We start from the raw sequence: 12,795 nt of genomic DNA, 5'->3' as shown, positions 1-12,795 counted from the left end.
GGAGAGACACTATACCAACACATCGCGAAAGGGCTTTAGCTACAGGAGTTAACTCGCCAGTCACATGGCTAACACATTCTGATGGGAACACATCCCATTCAGTTTCAAGTTTTAATGTCATGTGCACAAGTACAGTGAAATGCCTTTTCTTTCAAGCTCCAATTGTAGCACCAAAAAAAAGTACACAAGGTAGAACAAAAATAGAATATAACAAGAACAATGTAAGAAGCTACAGTGGGGCAAAAAAGTATTTAGTCAGCCACCAATTGTACAAGTTCTCCCACTTAAAAAGACGAGAGAGGCCTGTAATTTTCATCATAGGTACACTTCAACTATGACAGACAAAATGAGAAGAAAAAAAATCACATTGTAGGATTTTTTATTAATTAATTGCAAATGATTGTGGAAAATAAGTATTTGGTCACCTACAAACAAACAAGCAAGATTTCTGTCTCTCACAGACCTGTAACTTCTTCTTTAAGAGGCTCCTCTGTTCTCCATTCGTTACCTGTATTAATGGCACCTGTTTGAACTTGTTATCAGTATAAAAGACACCTGTCTACAACCTCAAACAGTCACACTCCAAACTCCACTATGGCCAAGACCAAAGAGCTGTCAAAGGACACCAGAAACAAAATTGTAGACCTGCACCAGGCTGGGAAGACTGAATCTGAAATAGGTAAGCAGCTTGTTTTGAAGAAATCAACTGTGGGAGCAATTATTAGGAAATGGAAGACATACAAGACCACTGATAATCTCCCTCAATCTGGGGCTCCACGCAAGATCTCACCCTGTGGGGTCAAAATGATCACAAGAACGGTGAGCAAAAATCCCAGAACCACACGGGTGGACCTAGTGAATGACCTGCAGAGAGCTGGAACCAAAGTAACAAAGCCTACCATCAGCAAGGGCATTGAAGATGAAACGTGGCTGGGTCTTTCAGCATGACAATGATCCCAAACACACCCCCCAGGCAACAAAGGAGTGGCTTTGTAAGAAGCATTTCAAGGTCCAGGAGTGGCCTAGCCAGTCTCCAGATCTCAACCCCATAGAAAATCTTTGGAGGGAGTTGAAAGTCCGTGTTGCCCAGCAACAGCCCCTAAAACATCACTGCTCTAGAGGAGATCTGCATGGAGGAATGGGCCAAAATACCAGCAACAGTGTGTGAAAACCTTGTGGAAGACTTACAGAAAACGTTTGACCTCTGTCATTGCCAACAAAGGGTATATAACAAAGTATTGAGAAACTTTTGTTATTGACCAAATACTTATTTTCCACCATAATTTGCAAATAAATTCATTACAAATCCTACAATGTGATTTTCTGGATTTTTTTTTTCTTCTCATTTTGTCTGTCATAGTTGAAGTGTACCTATGATGAAAATTACAGGCCTCTCTCATATTTTTAAGTGGGAGAACTTGAACAATTGGTGGCTGACTAAATACTTTTTTGCCCCACTGTATATACAGGGTCAGTTCCAATACCATATTAACAATATGCAGGGATACTGGAGTGAGAGGTGTATATATGTATAGGGGTAAGGTGACTAGGCATCGGGATATACGATAAACAGTGTAGCAGCAGCGTAAATTATGATTGTATGCGGGTGTGTGTGTGTACGTGACTGTAGAGTCCTGTGGGTGTGCATAGAGTCTTGTGCAACAAAAAAAAAATACACAGGTCAACTCAGAAAGACCATGTAGCCATTTTGTTAGCTATTTAGGAGTCTTACGGCTTAGGGATAGCAGCTGTTCAGGAGCCTGTTGGTGTCATACAAACATACACGGAATGAAAAAATATAAAGAGCAACATGTAAAGTGGTGGTCCCATGTTTTCACGAGCTGAAATAAAAAAAAGATCCCAGAAATGGTTCCATATGAACAAAATGCTTATTTCTCAAAAATGTTGTGAACCAATTTGTTTTTACGTTCCTGTTAGTGAATATTTGATCCTTTTGTCAAGATAATCCAACCACCTGACAGGTGTGGTATATCAAGAAGCTGATTTAAACCTCACGATTATTACACAGCAGCACATTGTGCTGGGGACAATAAAAGGCCACTCTAAAATGTGCAGTTTTGTAACACAATGCTACAGATATCAAGGTTTGAGGGAGCGTGCAATTGGCATGCTGACTGCAGGAATGTCCACCTGAGCTGTTGCCAAAGAATTGAATGTCAATTTCTCTACCATAAGCCGCCTCCAACGTCGTTTTAGAGCAATTGGAAGTACGTCTAACCGGCCTCACAACGGCAGACCACGTGTAACCACGACCTCCACACCCAGCTTCATCACCTGCGGGATCATTTCTGTCTGTAATAAAGCCCTTTTGTGGGGGGGAGGGAAAACTCCTTCTGATCAGTTGGTCCTGGCTCCCCAGTGGGTGGGCCTATGCCCTCCCAGGCCCACCCATGTCTGCACCCCCACCCCGTGTCATGAAATCCATAGATTAGAGCCTAAGGAATGTATTTCAATTGACTGATTTCCTTATGTGAACTGTAACTCACAGTAAAAATATTTAAAAATTGTTGCGTTTATATTTTTGTTCAGTATGCATACAAACATTGCATCAGTGTCAACCATGAGTGGCATGGTGAGGAGCCACAAGCATGAGATGCCACTGTTCTGTGTAATAATCAATGATGCTCTTGGTTGGAATCTAACCGTCCCATTGTCTCCTATGTCTGCGCCACAAATGGGACCCTATACCCTATATAGTGCACTACTTTGGACCAGAGCCCTATGAGCCCTGTTTAAAAGTTGTTGCACTAAACAGGGAATAGGGTGTAATTTGGGATGCAAGCCATATTTGACTAGAATAAGAGAAGGGGTGTGTGGGTCCCATTGTGTTAGCTCTGTCTGTGTTGGTCTTTATGTTTGATCTAATAAATCTGATTGTTACTGTATGTTAGTCTTATGTTTCACCAATGCCAACACATTCACTAATCTCACCAGTGGAATGACAATGCTTCAATCTCTGAGTCCTTAGTGGGGGGGGGGGGGTGCTCCAGGTTGAATTTTGCCCTATGTACTCTAGATCTAAGATTAGAATGACCATCCCCCAACCCTACTCCTTACATTTCTCCTGTTCTCATCTGTCATCAATAAAAACATATTCAAAACATGAACAGCCACCTAAACGTTTATTTTAATTTTTTTAGATAAGTCTACTACTCACATTTCACAATAATTATCATCATCAAATGTCTTCGCCAAGCAAGGTTTTTGGGAAATCCAACTGTTTATATAAAATCCTGTACTGCCAAGTGACTGCATACCATAGGGCCTATCTACCTACAGCATTTGTATAAGCCATGACAGACAAGACACGTTTTCATTTTATTTCCAAGACAACTAATGAGTAGTCTGTATTATGTGGAGTTTTGAGGTCGACTCGCTAATCTACATAAAGTCGCGACAGGTGCAACGACGCCTATATTAGGTATGTGCATTTCCAAATGACTACCCACGGACGCCCGCTCGCGCTCACCGAGCCAAGTATGTTTACACAGATAGGCCTAATATTTCCGAGTCGCTCATTTGACTAGCTACCCCGAACATGTTTCCTCATATTGTAACAGTATTCAAATACTGACTTACCCAAAGCCGAGAGCAAAGGAGCGGAGTTGAAGCAAAGTAGTATCACAACCTAAAGATCAAGAGTTTGTTTGGAGGAGCGCGCTCTATGACCTTGCTCCAGGGGATCTGCCTGCGCTCGCCTTTCACCGGCAAGATCACGCTTTAACCACGACTGTATGAGCGACATGGTAACTACTTCAACTGTAGTTTTTCATTCCATAGTTCATAACATTTTTTTTTTTTAAGTTGGACTCTGGGTTAACTTTCAGAAGTGAAAACGGCAGGCTTGTATTTCTTCTGGGCACCTCTGCTGCTTTCAGGGCAAAAGGCCCATCGGACATCACTCCTCCTTACAGCTGTCATAAGGATGTAGCCTTTATATTTCCTCTTGTAGGTCGGATTACATTCTGGCAAGTTATCCACATTCACCTATTTTACCAGTAAGTAGGGTTTTTTTCTTTCTTGGGGGTTTATGGAAACTTCATTATGGTGTATGTTGCCTTGCCTAATCTGTAAGAACATGAACTTTAATGTGTTTCTCACTCAGGTGATGTAGCCTACACATGATATCAGTCCTTTCTGTATAGACTAGTTCATACTGAATGTCAGCTAGTAGCCTAGATTAGTGTAGTGGTAGATGGCGGAACTAAAGTTGTCCTTCTCTTTTGCATACAATAAATGTGTTGCTATGACTACTTCATTTGACCCATAAATGTGAGAGCGGGTCATCCTTTTACATGAAACCACCTAAACCTGTTTACCTTCCATGCATTTTAAGAAAAATCAAGGAGATTGCAGTAAGTCAAATCAAATCAAATGTATTTATATAGCCCTTCGTACATCAGCTGATATCTCAAAGTGCTGTACAGAAACCCAGCCTAAAACTCCAAACAGCAAGCAATGCAGGTGTAGAAGCACAGTAAGGTCTGCAGTTAGATTGGTGAGCCATATTACAATACCTATTGACACAGCTCCGTATTAGACTAAAGGAACCTAATGTTAGTCCTTATAGTCCAAGGACCTTACACGTTCTGTTTAAAGGGTGAATTGGCTCTGGAAGCCAAAACAGCCCCAAGTACTCTCATCTAAACGTGAATCGATTCTAAATTGCGGCACAGGTCTAGAAACAAAGTCCTCTACTTTCATCAAAATTATTTCACAAATGCAAAATACACACTTTACTGTACACTGTTTTAAAACCGTTGCAGCTGACAGTTATTTTCAGTGACAACACTTGTCTTCCGTTTACACACAGGTGTTCGGAGACACAGATAGCTAATTAGCACAGGTAGGCCACTCTGTTCTCCATAAACAAGCGCTGTAACATGGCGATCTGGCCATGTGGGAACCCTAACCCTATAAAGGTGTGTATCAATTGAACCTTTTGTTTTTGGGAAATTATTTCTCACCGATATGAAATATGTCTTAATGCTTCTAAAACCGCACTGCAAGCGATGTGTGTTAATGTTCAGGCCTAGCAACCCCCCTACAGAAGCGGCCTTCGTCCAATGACTCCTATTACAATACACATGGGACTGGGAATCATGATCAAGGGCTACTATTGACACAGTATTCTGAGGGGTGGTTTCCTTGACACAGATGAACCTAGCTGTTAAAAATCTGCCTAGTCAGACCATTACTGATGCTCCTCCAGCTGGCTAAAATCTGCCTAGTCAGACCATTACTGATGCTCCTCCAGCGGGCTAAAATCTGCCTAGTCAGACCATAACTGATGCTCCTCCAGCTGGCTAAAATCTGCCTAGTCAGACCATTACTGATGCTCCTCCAGCTGGCTGATTCGGAAGGTAAGCTTAGCACAGAGAATTTGACAAACCTTTACTTGGCGATACTTCCTCAATTCCTGACTTGTAAGACGACACGTTTCAGCTTTGAAGACCGTCTAGTTGCAGGGGGTTTGTTTGAATTTAGAAAACGCTTTGCTCCATGAAGCACTTTAACATTTGAGGAATTGTTGCCTCTATAATGTGTATTTTAATGTGAATTATGGATGTTTAGTTTAATGTGTATCCTGTATATTGTGGCGCTCAACAGGGCTGGAAAAGAGACCTTGGGTTTCAGCTTTGACTCCCTGTCAACAAAGATGTTAAATAGAAATGATGCTCCCCATTTCTACATGGCTCCCTCAATAAAACAAATGTTTTTCTGAGTGAGTGTCCAGATATCACCTTTCTCCTGACGTTTGCACACATTCGGTTCCTTCCCACAATCTAGAAGTGTTGGATTAGTGGAGGTGGAGATGCGGCAACGAGGTCAATCAAACTCGACCAAAACAATGGAAATGCCATGGAAACACGTGGGGAAAGTTCTCAAATCTCTTCATTACCCCCGTAGCAAAATGTGTGCCCCAAACTACTGCAACAGCGCATCATCAGTAGGGTAAACCTGGGTCACGTTTCACTATGTTGAGGTTCAAATCGGGGCATAATGCTTGTATGGATGTCAACCCCAACACATGTTCACGTTGCAGTTAAACGCGACTTTGACTACCACCACCGATTTCCTGTATGCTAGCTACACTAACCAGATTATACGAACGGAAGTTAGCATTTAGCAGTCACTACTTCTAAACCTGAAAAGGGACAACTTCTAAATGTTATATCCAAATTCGACTTTAATAACCACATTGTGTGCCTGTTACAATACATCAATCATGACAGATTTGACAAATGTCCATTTTGTTAGATCAGATTTGTTGAATGTGCCTCGTTACTGGGCCTAGTGCGAGTTTATGGCCTAGTGGGAGTTTGCACCACATTTCTTATACCAGTAAGAATGTGGTGCCTGATCAGCTACTGCTACCCCCTCTTGTGTAACACAGCCTCCTATCTACAGATAGAATAGGAGATGCTTCCTTCATTATCATAGCATTTCTATGTTGACGTTACCTTACTTCCCTGGGTTGTAATTCACTAGGAACCAAACGGGGAGAGACTAACCTGAACTTGTCCAATAACAAATGCATCGTTTTCATTGCAAAACGTGTGCACTAATGAATACTGCCCCTGGGTAAGAGGTACCATGTTACAGGTGCATCATCACCTCAATGTTGTGTCCTCCACAGGTTCCCAGTGGTCTCATGTCCATGGCAGTTGACCTCCTACATTCCTGTTGATTCCCGAGGTCTCCTCTGACCTCCCATTGCTGCCCACCGGTCCTAGCCATGGACCCCTACCAGGAGCCACAACTGGGTTTCCAGCCCCCCCTTGACGAGGGCGCCCCAGACCTGGAATGTGCCATCTGCTTCAGCCAGTTCAACAATGTCTTCCGCACCCCCAAGATGCTCCAGTGCAATCACACCTTCTGCCTGGAGTGCCTGGCCCGTATGAATGTCAAGTCAGCCAAGCCGGACTCCATCCAGTGCCCGTTGTGCCGGGGCCACACACCGCTACCCGACCTGGGTTTGCCCAAGCTGACCACGGACCGAGCCGTGCTCTCTTACCTCCCCGCGGCCATGCAGCGAGTCTACAGCATCCGCTTCAACCGCAACAAGGGCAAGCTGCAGGTGAAGAGGACCACCGACGCACCCCCCCCTCTGAACTCGCTGCGTTCTATTAGTCACTCTCTGGATGTGGGGCTGCCTAGCCCCGCAGGAGACAGCGGGGACGTAGAGGGGGGGCGGAGGCGAAGGCTCGGGGCACTGCTGAGACTGTGTCGTAGACCAGGATGCAGAGCCTCCCTCCTGGTGTCAGTGGTGATGATGATGGTGGTGCTTACTTGTGTCATCATCTTCCTCCTCGCATATAAACAGCTATAACAACATCATCCGACTGGAGCTAAGAAAGTGGACGCTCACTGCAGTGCAGTGAGCGTCCATGGACCTCGGAGAGAGACGTTATTGTTACCCAGCTTCTACCATCTACTGTAGCAGTTTTCAGTACCTTTTTTTTAACATTTTATTTATTTTTATAAAGTGTATCTATTTCTTAGCAGTTGTTGTGTGTCTGTATGCTGAATTTGTGTACAACTATAATGCACGTCGTACAAGAGAACCACATTTCCCTCTGTGGTTTTTTGTTTATAGACAGACGGTCATGTGATACATGTCCATAATATAATAACCCTGCTGTCCTCTCCAGGTTTCCAGCCACAGTAAACGCACTCCACCTACTTCAATGCAAATCAATAGCGTCTGGCTATGCAAATACACAGTTACCTTTGAGTAAGACACTGCGGTGTCACTGTGTGAAACAGTCAGGGCTAGGAGATTGGAGATACTCTTGAGGTCACGGTTGGGGGGAGGTGTTTCAACGTGGCAAGAGGTTGAAGATTGAAATGTGGAATTAGTATGTTTGCTTATACCAATTACCCATATATATATTTTTACTTGGTCTCTTTTTTTTTTTAAGGAAAAAGCCATCTTGGTTGCATGGATATTATCCAGCTGTTAGAGACGTAGAATCAAACAGGCAGATCAACAAATACTGTCGGCTCACAATTGTCACATTTTTCTACAGTTTACGCTTTCACACACATCAAGGTTTTAGGATTGTCTTTTTTTTATCATATTGAAAATAAACCATATTTTATATGTCACATACTTTTGGCTATACATTTGTCAAATGTTGCTCTGGCAAATTATTTGCATTTCCTAAACTTGAAATAAAGTCGACATTGATTTGGCGCCCATTGTGTTTGTCGATCATAGTACATATGTGAAGTTTCGTTGATGTTAGATGTGTCAGGGAGATTTGGTTGTATAATATATTCACTGTGATAACAATGAAGTAGCACTTCTAAGGGATAGTAATTACCGAGTGTCAGATTGGTCTTTCTCTGTGGTCTCCACCAGATGGAGTCACAGCGTTGAACAGTGGACTGATGTGTTCCACTCTAGCGGATGCATGTCACATGTGTCATGGAAAAGTACAGAGCCTCAAACAAAGTTGTGCTCATCTGGCTACTGACTGACCAGTTCACTGGCTGCCAAATGAGCAAGTAAGGTCAATGAAAACAATGACTTAAACCGCAGCGGCTTGATATTAAGATTTGTAATGGGAACCTAAGAGATTGAGAAATATCTGGGGGAGGGAGGGGTCAGAGGAAGCATGACAAAGCAGGAAGTGTAAATCAGTGGATTTGGGTTTTTGTAATACAGGAAGTTGGCCCTCGCATGGGAATATCCAGTTATCAATCGACCCAAGTAAAAAAAAAAAAAAAATGAACTCGAGACTCTCCCTTCAATGAATCGAAAAAGAGCAAAGTCCACACGGTCTGTGCTGTGAAATAAAGGAAAATATATTCCATCTGACGGTTAGCTGTTCCTCCTCTATTCCATCTGACGGTTAGCTGTTCCTCCTCTATTCCATCTGACGGTTAGCTGTTCCTCCTCTATTCCATCTGACCGTTAGCTGTTCCTCCTCTATTCCATCTGACCGTTAGCTGTTCCTCCTCTATTCCATCTGACCGTTAGCTGTTCCTCCTCTATTCCATCTGACCGTTAGCTGTTCCTCCTCTATTCCATCTGACCGTTAGCTGTTCCTCCTCTATTCCATCTGACCGTTAGCTGTTCCTCCTCTATTCCATCTGACGGTTAGCTGTTCCTCCTCTATTCCATCTGACGGTTAGCTGTTCCTCCTCTATTCCATCTGACGGTTAGCTGTTCCTCCTCTATTCCATCTGACGGTTAGCTGTTCCTCCTCTATTCCATCTGACGGTTAGCTGTTCCTCCTCTATTCCATCTGACGGTTAGCTGTTCCTCCTCTATTCCATCTGACGGTTAGCTGTTCCTCCTCTATTCCATCTGACCGTTAGCTGTTCCTCCTCTATTCCATCTGACCGTTAGCTGTTCCTCCTCTATTCCATCTGACCGTTAGCTGTTCCTCCTCTATTCCATCTGACCGTTAGCTGTTCCTCCTCTATTCCATCTGACCGTTAGATGTTCCTCCTCTATTCCATCTGACGGTTAGCTGTTCCTCCTCTATTCCATCTGACCGTTAGATGTTCCTCCTCTATTCCATCTGACCGTTAGCTGTTCCTCCTCTATTCCATCTGACCGTTAGCTGTTCCTCTATTCCATCTGACCGTTAGCTGTTCCTCCTCTATTCCATCTGACGGTTAGCTGTTCCTCCTCTATTCCATCTGACCGTTAGCTGTTCCTCCTCTATTCCATCTGACGGTTAGCTGTTCCTCCTCTATTCCATCTGACCGTTAGCTGTTCCTCCTCTATTCCATCTGACGGTTAGCTGTTCCTCCTCTATTCCATCTGACCGTTAGCTGTTCCTCCTCTATTCCATCTGACCGTTAGCTGTTCCTCCTCTATTCCATCTGACCGTTAGCTGTTCCTCCTCTATTCCATCTGACCGTTAGCTGTTCCTCCTCTATTCCATCTGACGGTTAGCTGTTCCTCCTCTATTCCATCTGACCGTTAGCTGTTCCTCCTCTATTCCATCTGACGGTTAGCTGTTCCTCCTCTATTCCATCTGACGGTTAGCTGTTCCTCCTCTATTCCATCTGACGGTTAGCTGTTCCTCCTCTATTCCATCTGACGGTTAGCTGTTCCTCCTCTATTCCATCTGACGGTTAGCTGTTCCTCCTCTATTCCATCTGACGGTTAGCTGTTCCTCCTCTATTCCATCTGACGGTTAGCTGTTCCTCCTCTATTCCATCTGACGGTTAGCTGTTCCTCCTATTCCATCTGACGGTTAGCTGTTCCTCCTCTATTCCATCTGACCGTTAGCTGTTCCTCCTCTATTCCATCTGACCGTTAGCTGTTCCTCCTCTATTCCATCTGACCGTTAGCTGTTCCTCCTCTATTCCATCTGACCGTTAGCTGTTCCTCCTCTATTCCATCTGACGGTTAGCTGTTCCTCCTCTATTCCATCTGACGGTTAGCTGTTCCTCCTCTATTCCATCTGACGGTTAGCTGTTCCTCCTCTATTCCATCTGACGGTTAGCTGTTCCTCCTCTATTCCATCTGACGGTTAGCTGTTCCTCCTATTCCATCTGACGGTTAGCTGTTCCTCCTATTCCATCTGACGGTTAGCTGTTCCTCCTATTCCATCTGACGGTTGGCTGTTCCTCCTATTCCATCTGACCGTTAGATGTTCCTCCTCTATTCCATCTGACTGTTAGCTGTTCCTCCTCTATTCCATCTGACCGTTAGCTGTTCCTCCTCTATTCCATCTGACGGTTAGCTGTTCCTCCTATTCCATCTGACGGTTAGCTGTTCCTCCTATTCCATCTGACCGTTAGATGTTCCTCCTCTATTCCATCTGACTGTTAGCTGTTCCTCCTCTATTCCATCTGACCGTTAGCTGTTCCTCCTCTATTCCATCTGACCTTTTATTCCATCTGACCTTTTATTCCATCTGACCGTCCTTAAAAAAATTTTTTATTTATTTAACTAGGCACGTCAGTTAAGAACACATTCTTATTTTCAATGACGGCCTTGGAACAGTGGGTTAACTGCCTGTTCAGGGGCAGAACGACAGATTTTGTACCTTGTCAGCTCGGGGGTTTGAACTCACAACCTTCCGGTTACTAGTCCAACGCTCTAACCACTAGGCTACCCTGCCGTTTTACAAGGCACCTGCAGTAATACATTGGAGTCCGGGGTTCAAGTTCTAGGTGGATGCCAGTCAAGAACGTAGCCAGCAGAGGTGCGATGCATAAAAGATAATGTTCCCATGAGCTCTGTGTTGTAGAGATGTTAACAATGAGCAAATTGGAAAAAGAGTCCTGCACACAGTATTTCTGCCAGTGGTGCATTTACATTAACGTTTTAGTAATTTAGCAAACGTTCTTATCCAGAGTGACTTTACATTGAGGGTTAAGTGCTTTGTTCAAGGGCACATCGACATATTTTTCACCTAGTCATCTAGTCATCTCAGGGATTCGAACCAGCCACTGTTACTGGCCCCAACGATACTCTCTTTGCTTTTGTACATTGATTTATTTTGACATGATCAGTAAAAAAATAAAAAAAAATTGCATGACATATTGCCTTATAAACCATTGTCATCACATGCACTTTTAGATCACACATTTCCCCCGAAAAGCAAGTTCAGGAGTAAGTAACTATTGATGAGTAAAGTTAGCTGTGGTTTGTCGTGATTGATTAAAGATAACTGAACCATGGATTCCAGGTCATTCTGACACAGACTGGTATTTCAGGGTGAAGAAACCTGAACCTCATCTTATGTAATAATACCAAGGAAATAAATGGATTTAGTTCCCTGTGGTGAGTTGTCGTGAGTTGTGGTGAGCTGTCGTGTCGTCATTTCAGCTTCTGATAGGACGCAGAGGGGGGGGGGGGGGGGGGGGGGGGGGGGGCGATCTAGGGGTTTTCTTTGTGTGTGAGTGCATGGGGTGGGGGTTATGTTTCACAAGAAACATACCCACGGGGTATTCCCTTCGCGTGTGTGTGGGGTGGGGTTTGAGGGGGGTGGGGTTGTGTGTGTAGTGTGGTGTGCTTTGAGAGGTGAGCTGAGCCACAATGAATGGTCCAGCTGTCCTACGTTCTGACATTCTGTCCACCATGGGAATTTGGCACAAAAAAAATGAGATTTGAAAGTACCAATGAGGATCTTCTCTTTTGCACTTCAATAAGAGGCTTTGTATGGTTTCAACAAATGACAAACAAAAGCAGAACAGTGAGCCTTGAAACAGTGGTTCTTGGAGTGGGTGATGGGTACTGAGTGTCGCTCCATGTCCTGTCTTCTCTGGCAAAAACACTGTACCCGAAAGAGGTCACTGCACTCACAAAACCTCCGGATAATTCTCTTCCTCCAACGCTCTAAACCCCAATCACAAACAAGACTCATCAGCACGCCCACGCAGTGTTGCCACACTAAGGGGGACAATGATGAGCATCAAAACATAGCTTGAATAAACAAAAGGGGCTCTGTATTGAAATTTAAACCGCTGAAAGTAAAGATAATGAGGAGACAAACCGTCTCCAGACCGCTCTCTCTCTCTCTCTGGGACAGGCAGTCAGCACCTGCTTCAGTTGGTTAGCTATATTAACGCTTACATTGGATTCACATCAAAGCCACATGAAAACGGAGACATATCACATGCTCACTGAGGGGTTTATTACACAATTGAATTACAGAAAGTGACACTGTCTGTCTGTCCACCTGTCTGTCTGTATCTGTCTACCTGTCTGTCTGTATCTGTCCACCTGTCTGTCTGTCTGTCTGTCCGCCTGTCTGTATCTGTCTGTCTGTCCGCCTGTCTGTGTCTGCCTGTCTGTCC

The 12,795-nt window shown here is 44.0% G+C and overlaps 1 protein-coding gene across 2 annotated transcripts; it reads left to right on the top strand.

Moving 5' to 3' along the window:
• The first annotated feature begins 3,342 nt into the window (after positions 1-3,342).
• LOC109878300 (RING finger protein 223) lies at positions 3,343-9,593 on the top strand. 2 transcript variants are annotated; one of them, XM_020470549.2, is made up of 3 exons: positions 3,433-3,767; positions 3,974-4,019; positions 6,662-9,593. In XM_020470549.2, the coding sequence occupies exon 3, from the start codon at positions 6,761-6,763 to the stop codon at positions 7,352-7,354; it is 594 nt and encodes a 197-aa protein (XP_020326138.1). In that variant the 5' UTR covers positions 3,433-3,767; positions 3,974-4,019; positions 6,662-6,760; the 3' UTR covers positions 7,355-9,593. The 2 variants fall into 2 exon arrangements, with proteins under 2 accessions (XP_020326140.1, XP_020326138.1); XM_020470551.2 differs by lacking the exon at positions 3,974-4,019 and having other exon boundaries at positions 3,343-3,767.
• Positions 9,594-12,795: the final 3,202 nt, after the last annotated feature.

The sequence above is a fragment of the Oncorhynchus kisutch genome, linkage group LG3 (genome assembly GCF_002021735.2).
Source record: "Oncorhynchus kisutch isolate 150728-3 linkage group LG3, Okis_V2, whole genome shotgun sequence".
In the NCBI taxonomy this organism is placed as follows: domain Eukaryota; kingdom Metazoa; phylum Chordata; class Actinopteri; order Salmoniformes; family Salmonidae; genus Oncorhynchus; species Oncorhynchus kisutch.
The sequence above is the reverse complement of the archived record's forward strand: the minus strand, read 5'-3'. Positions and strand labels throughout refer to the sequence as shown.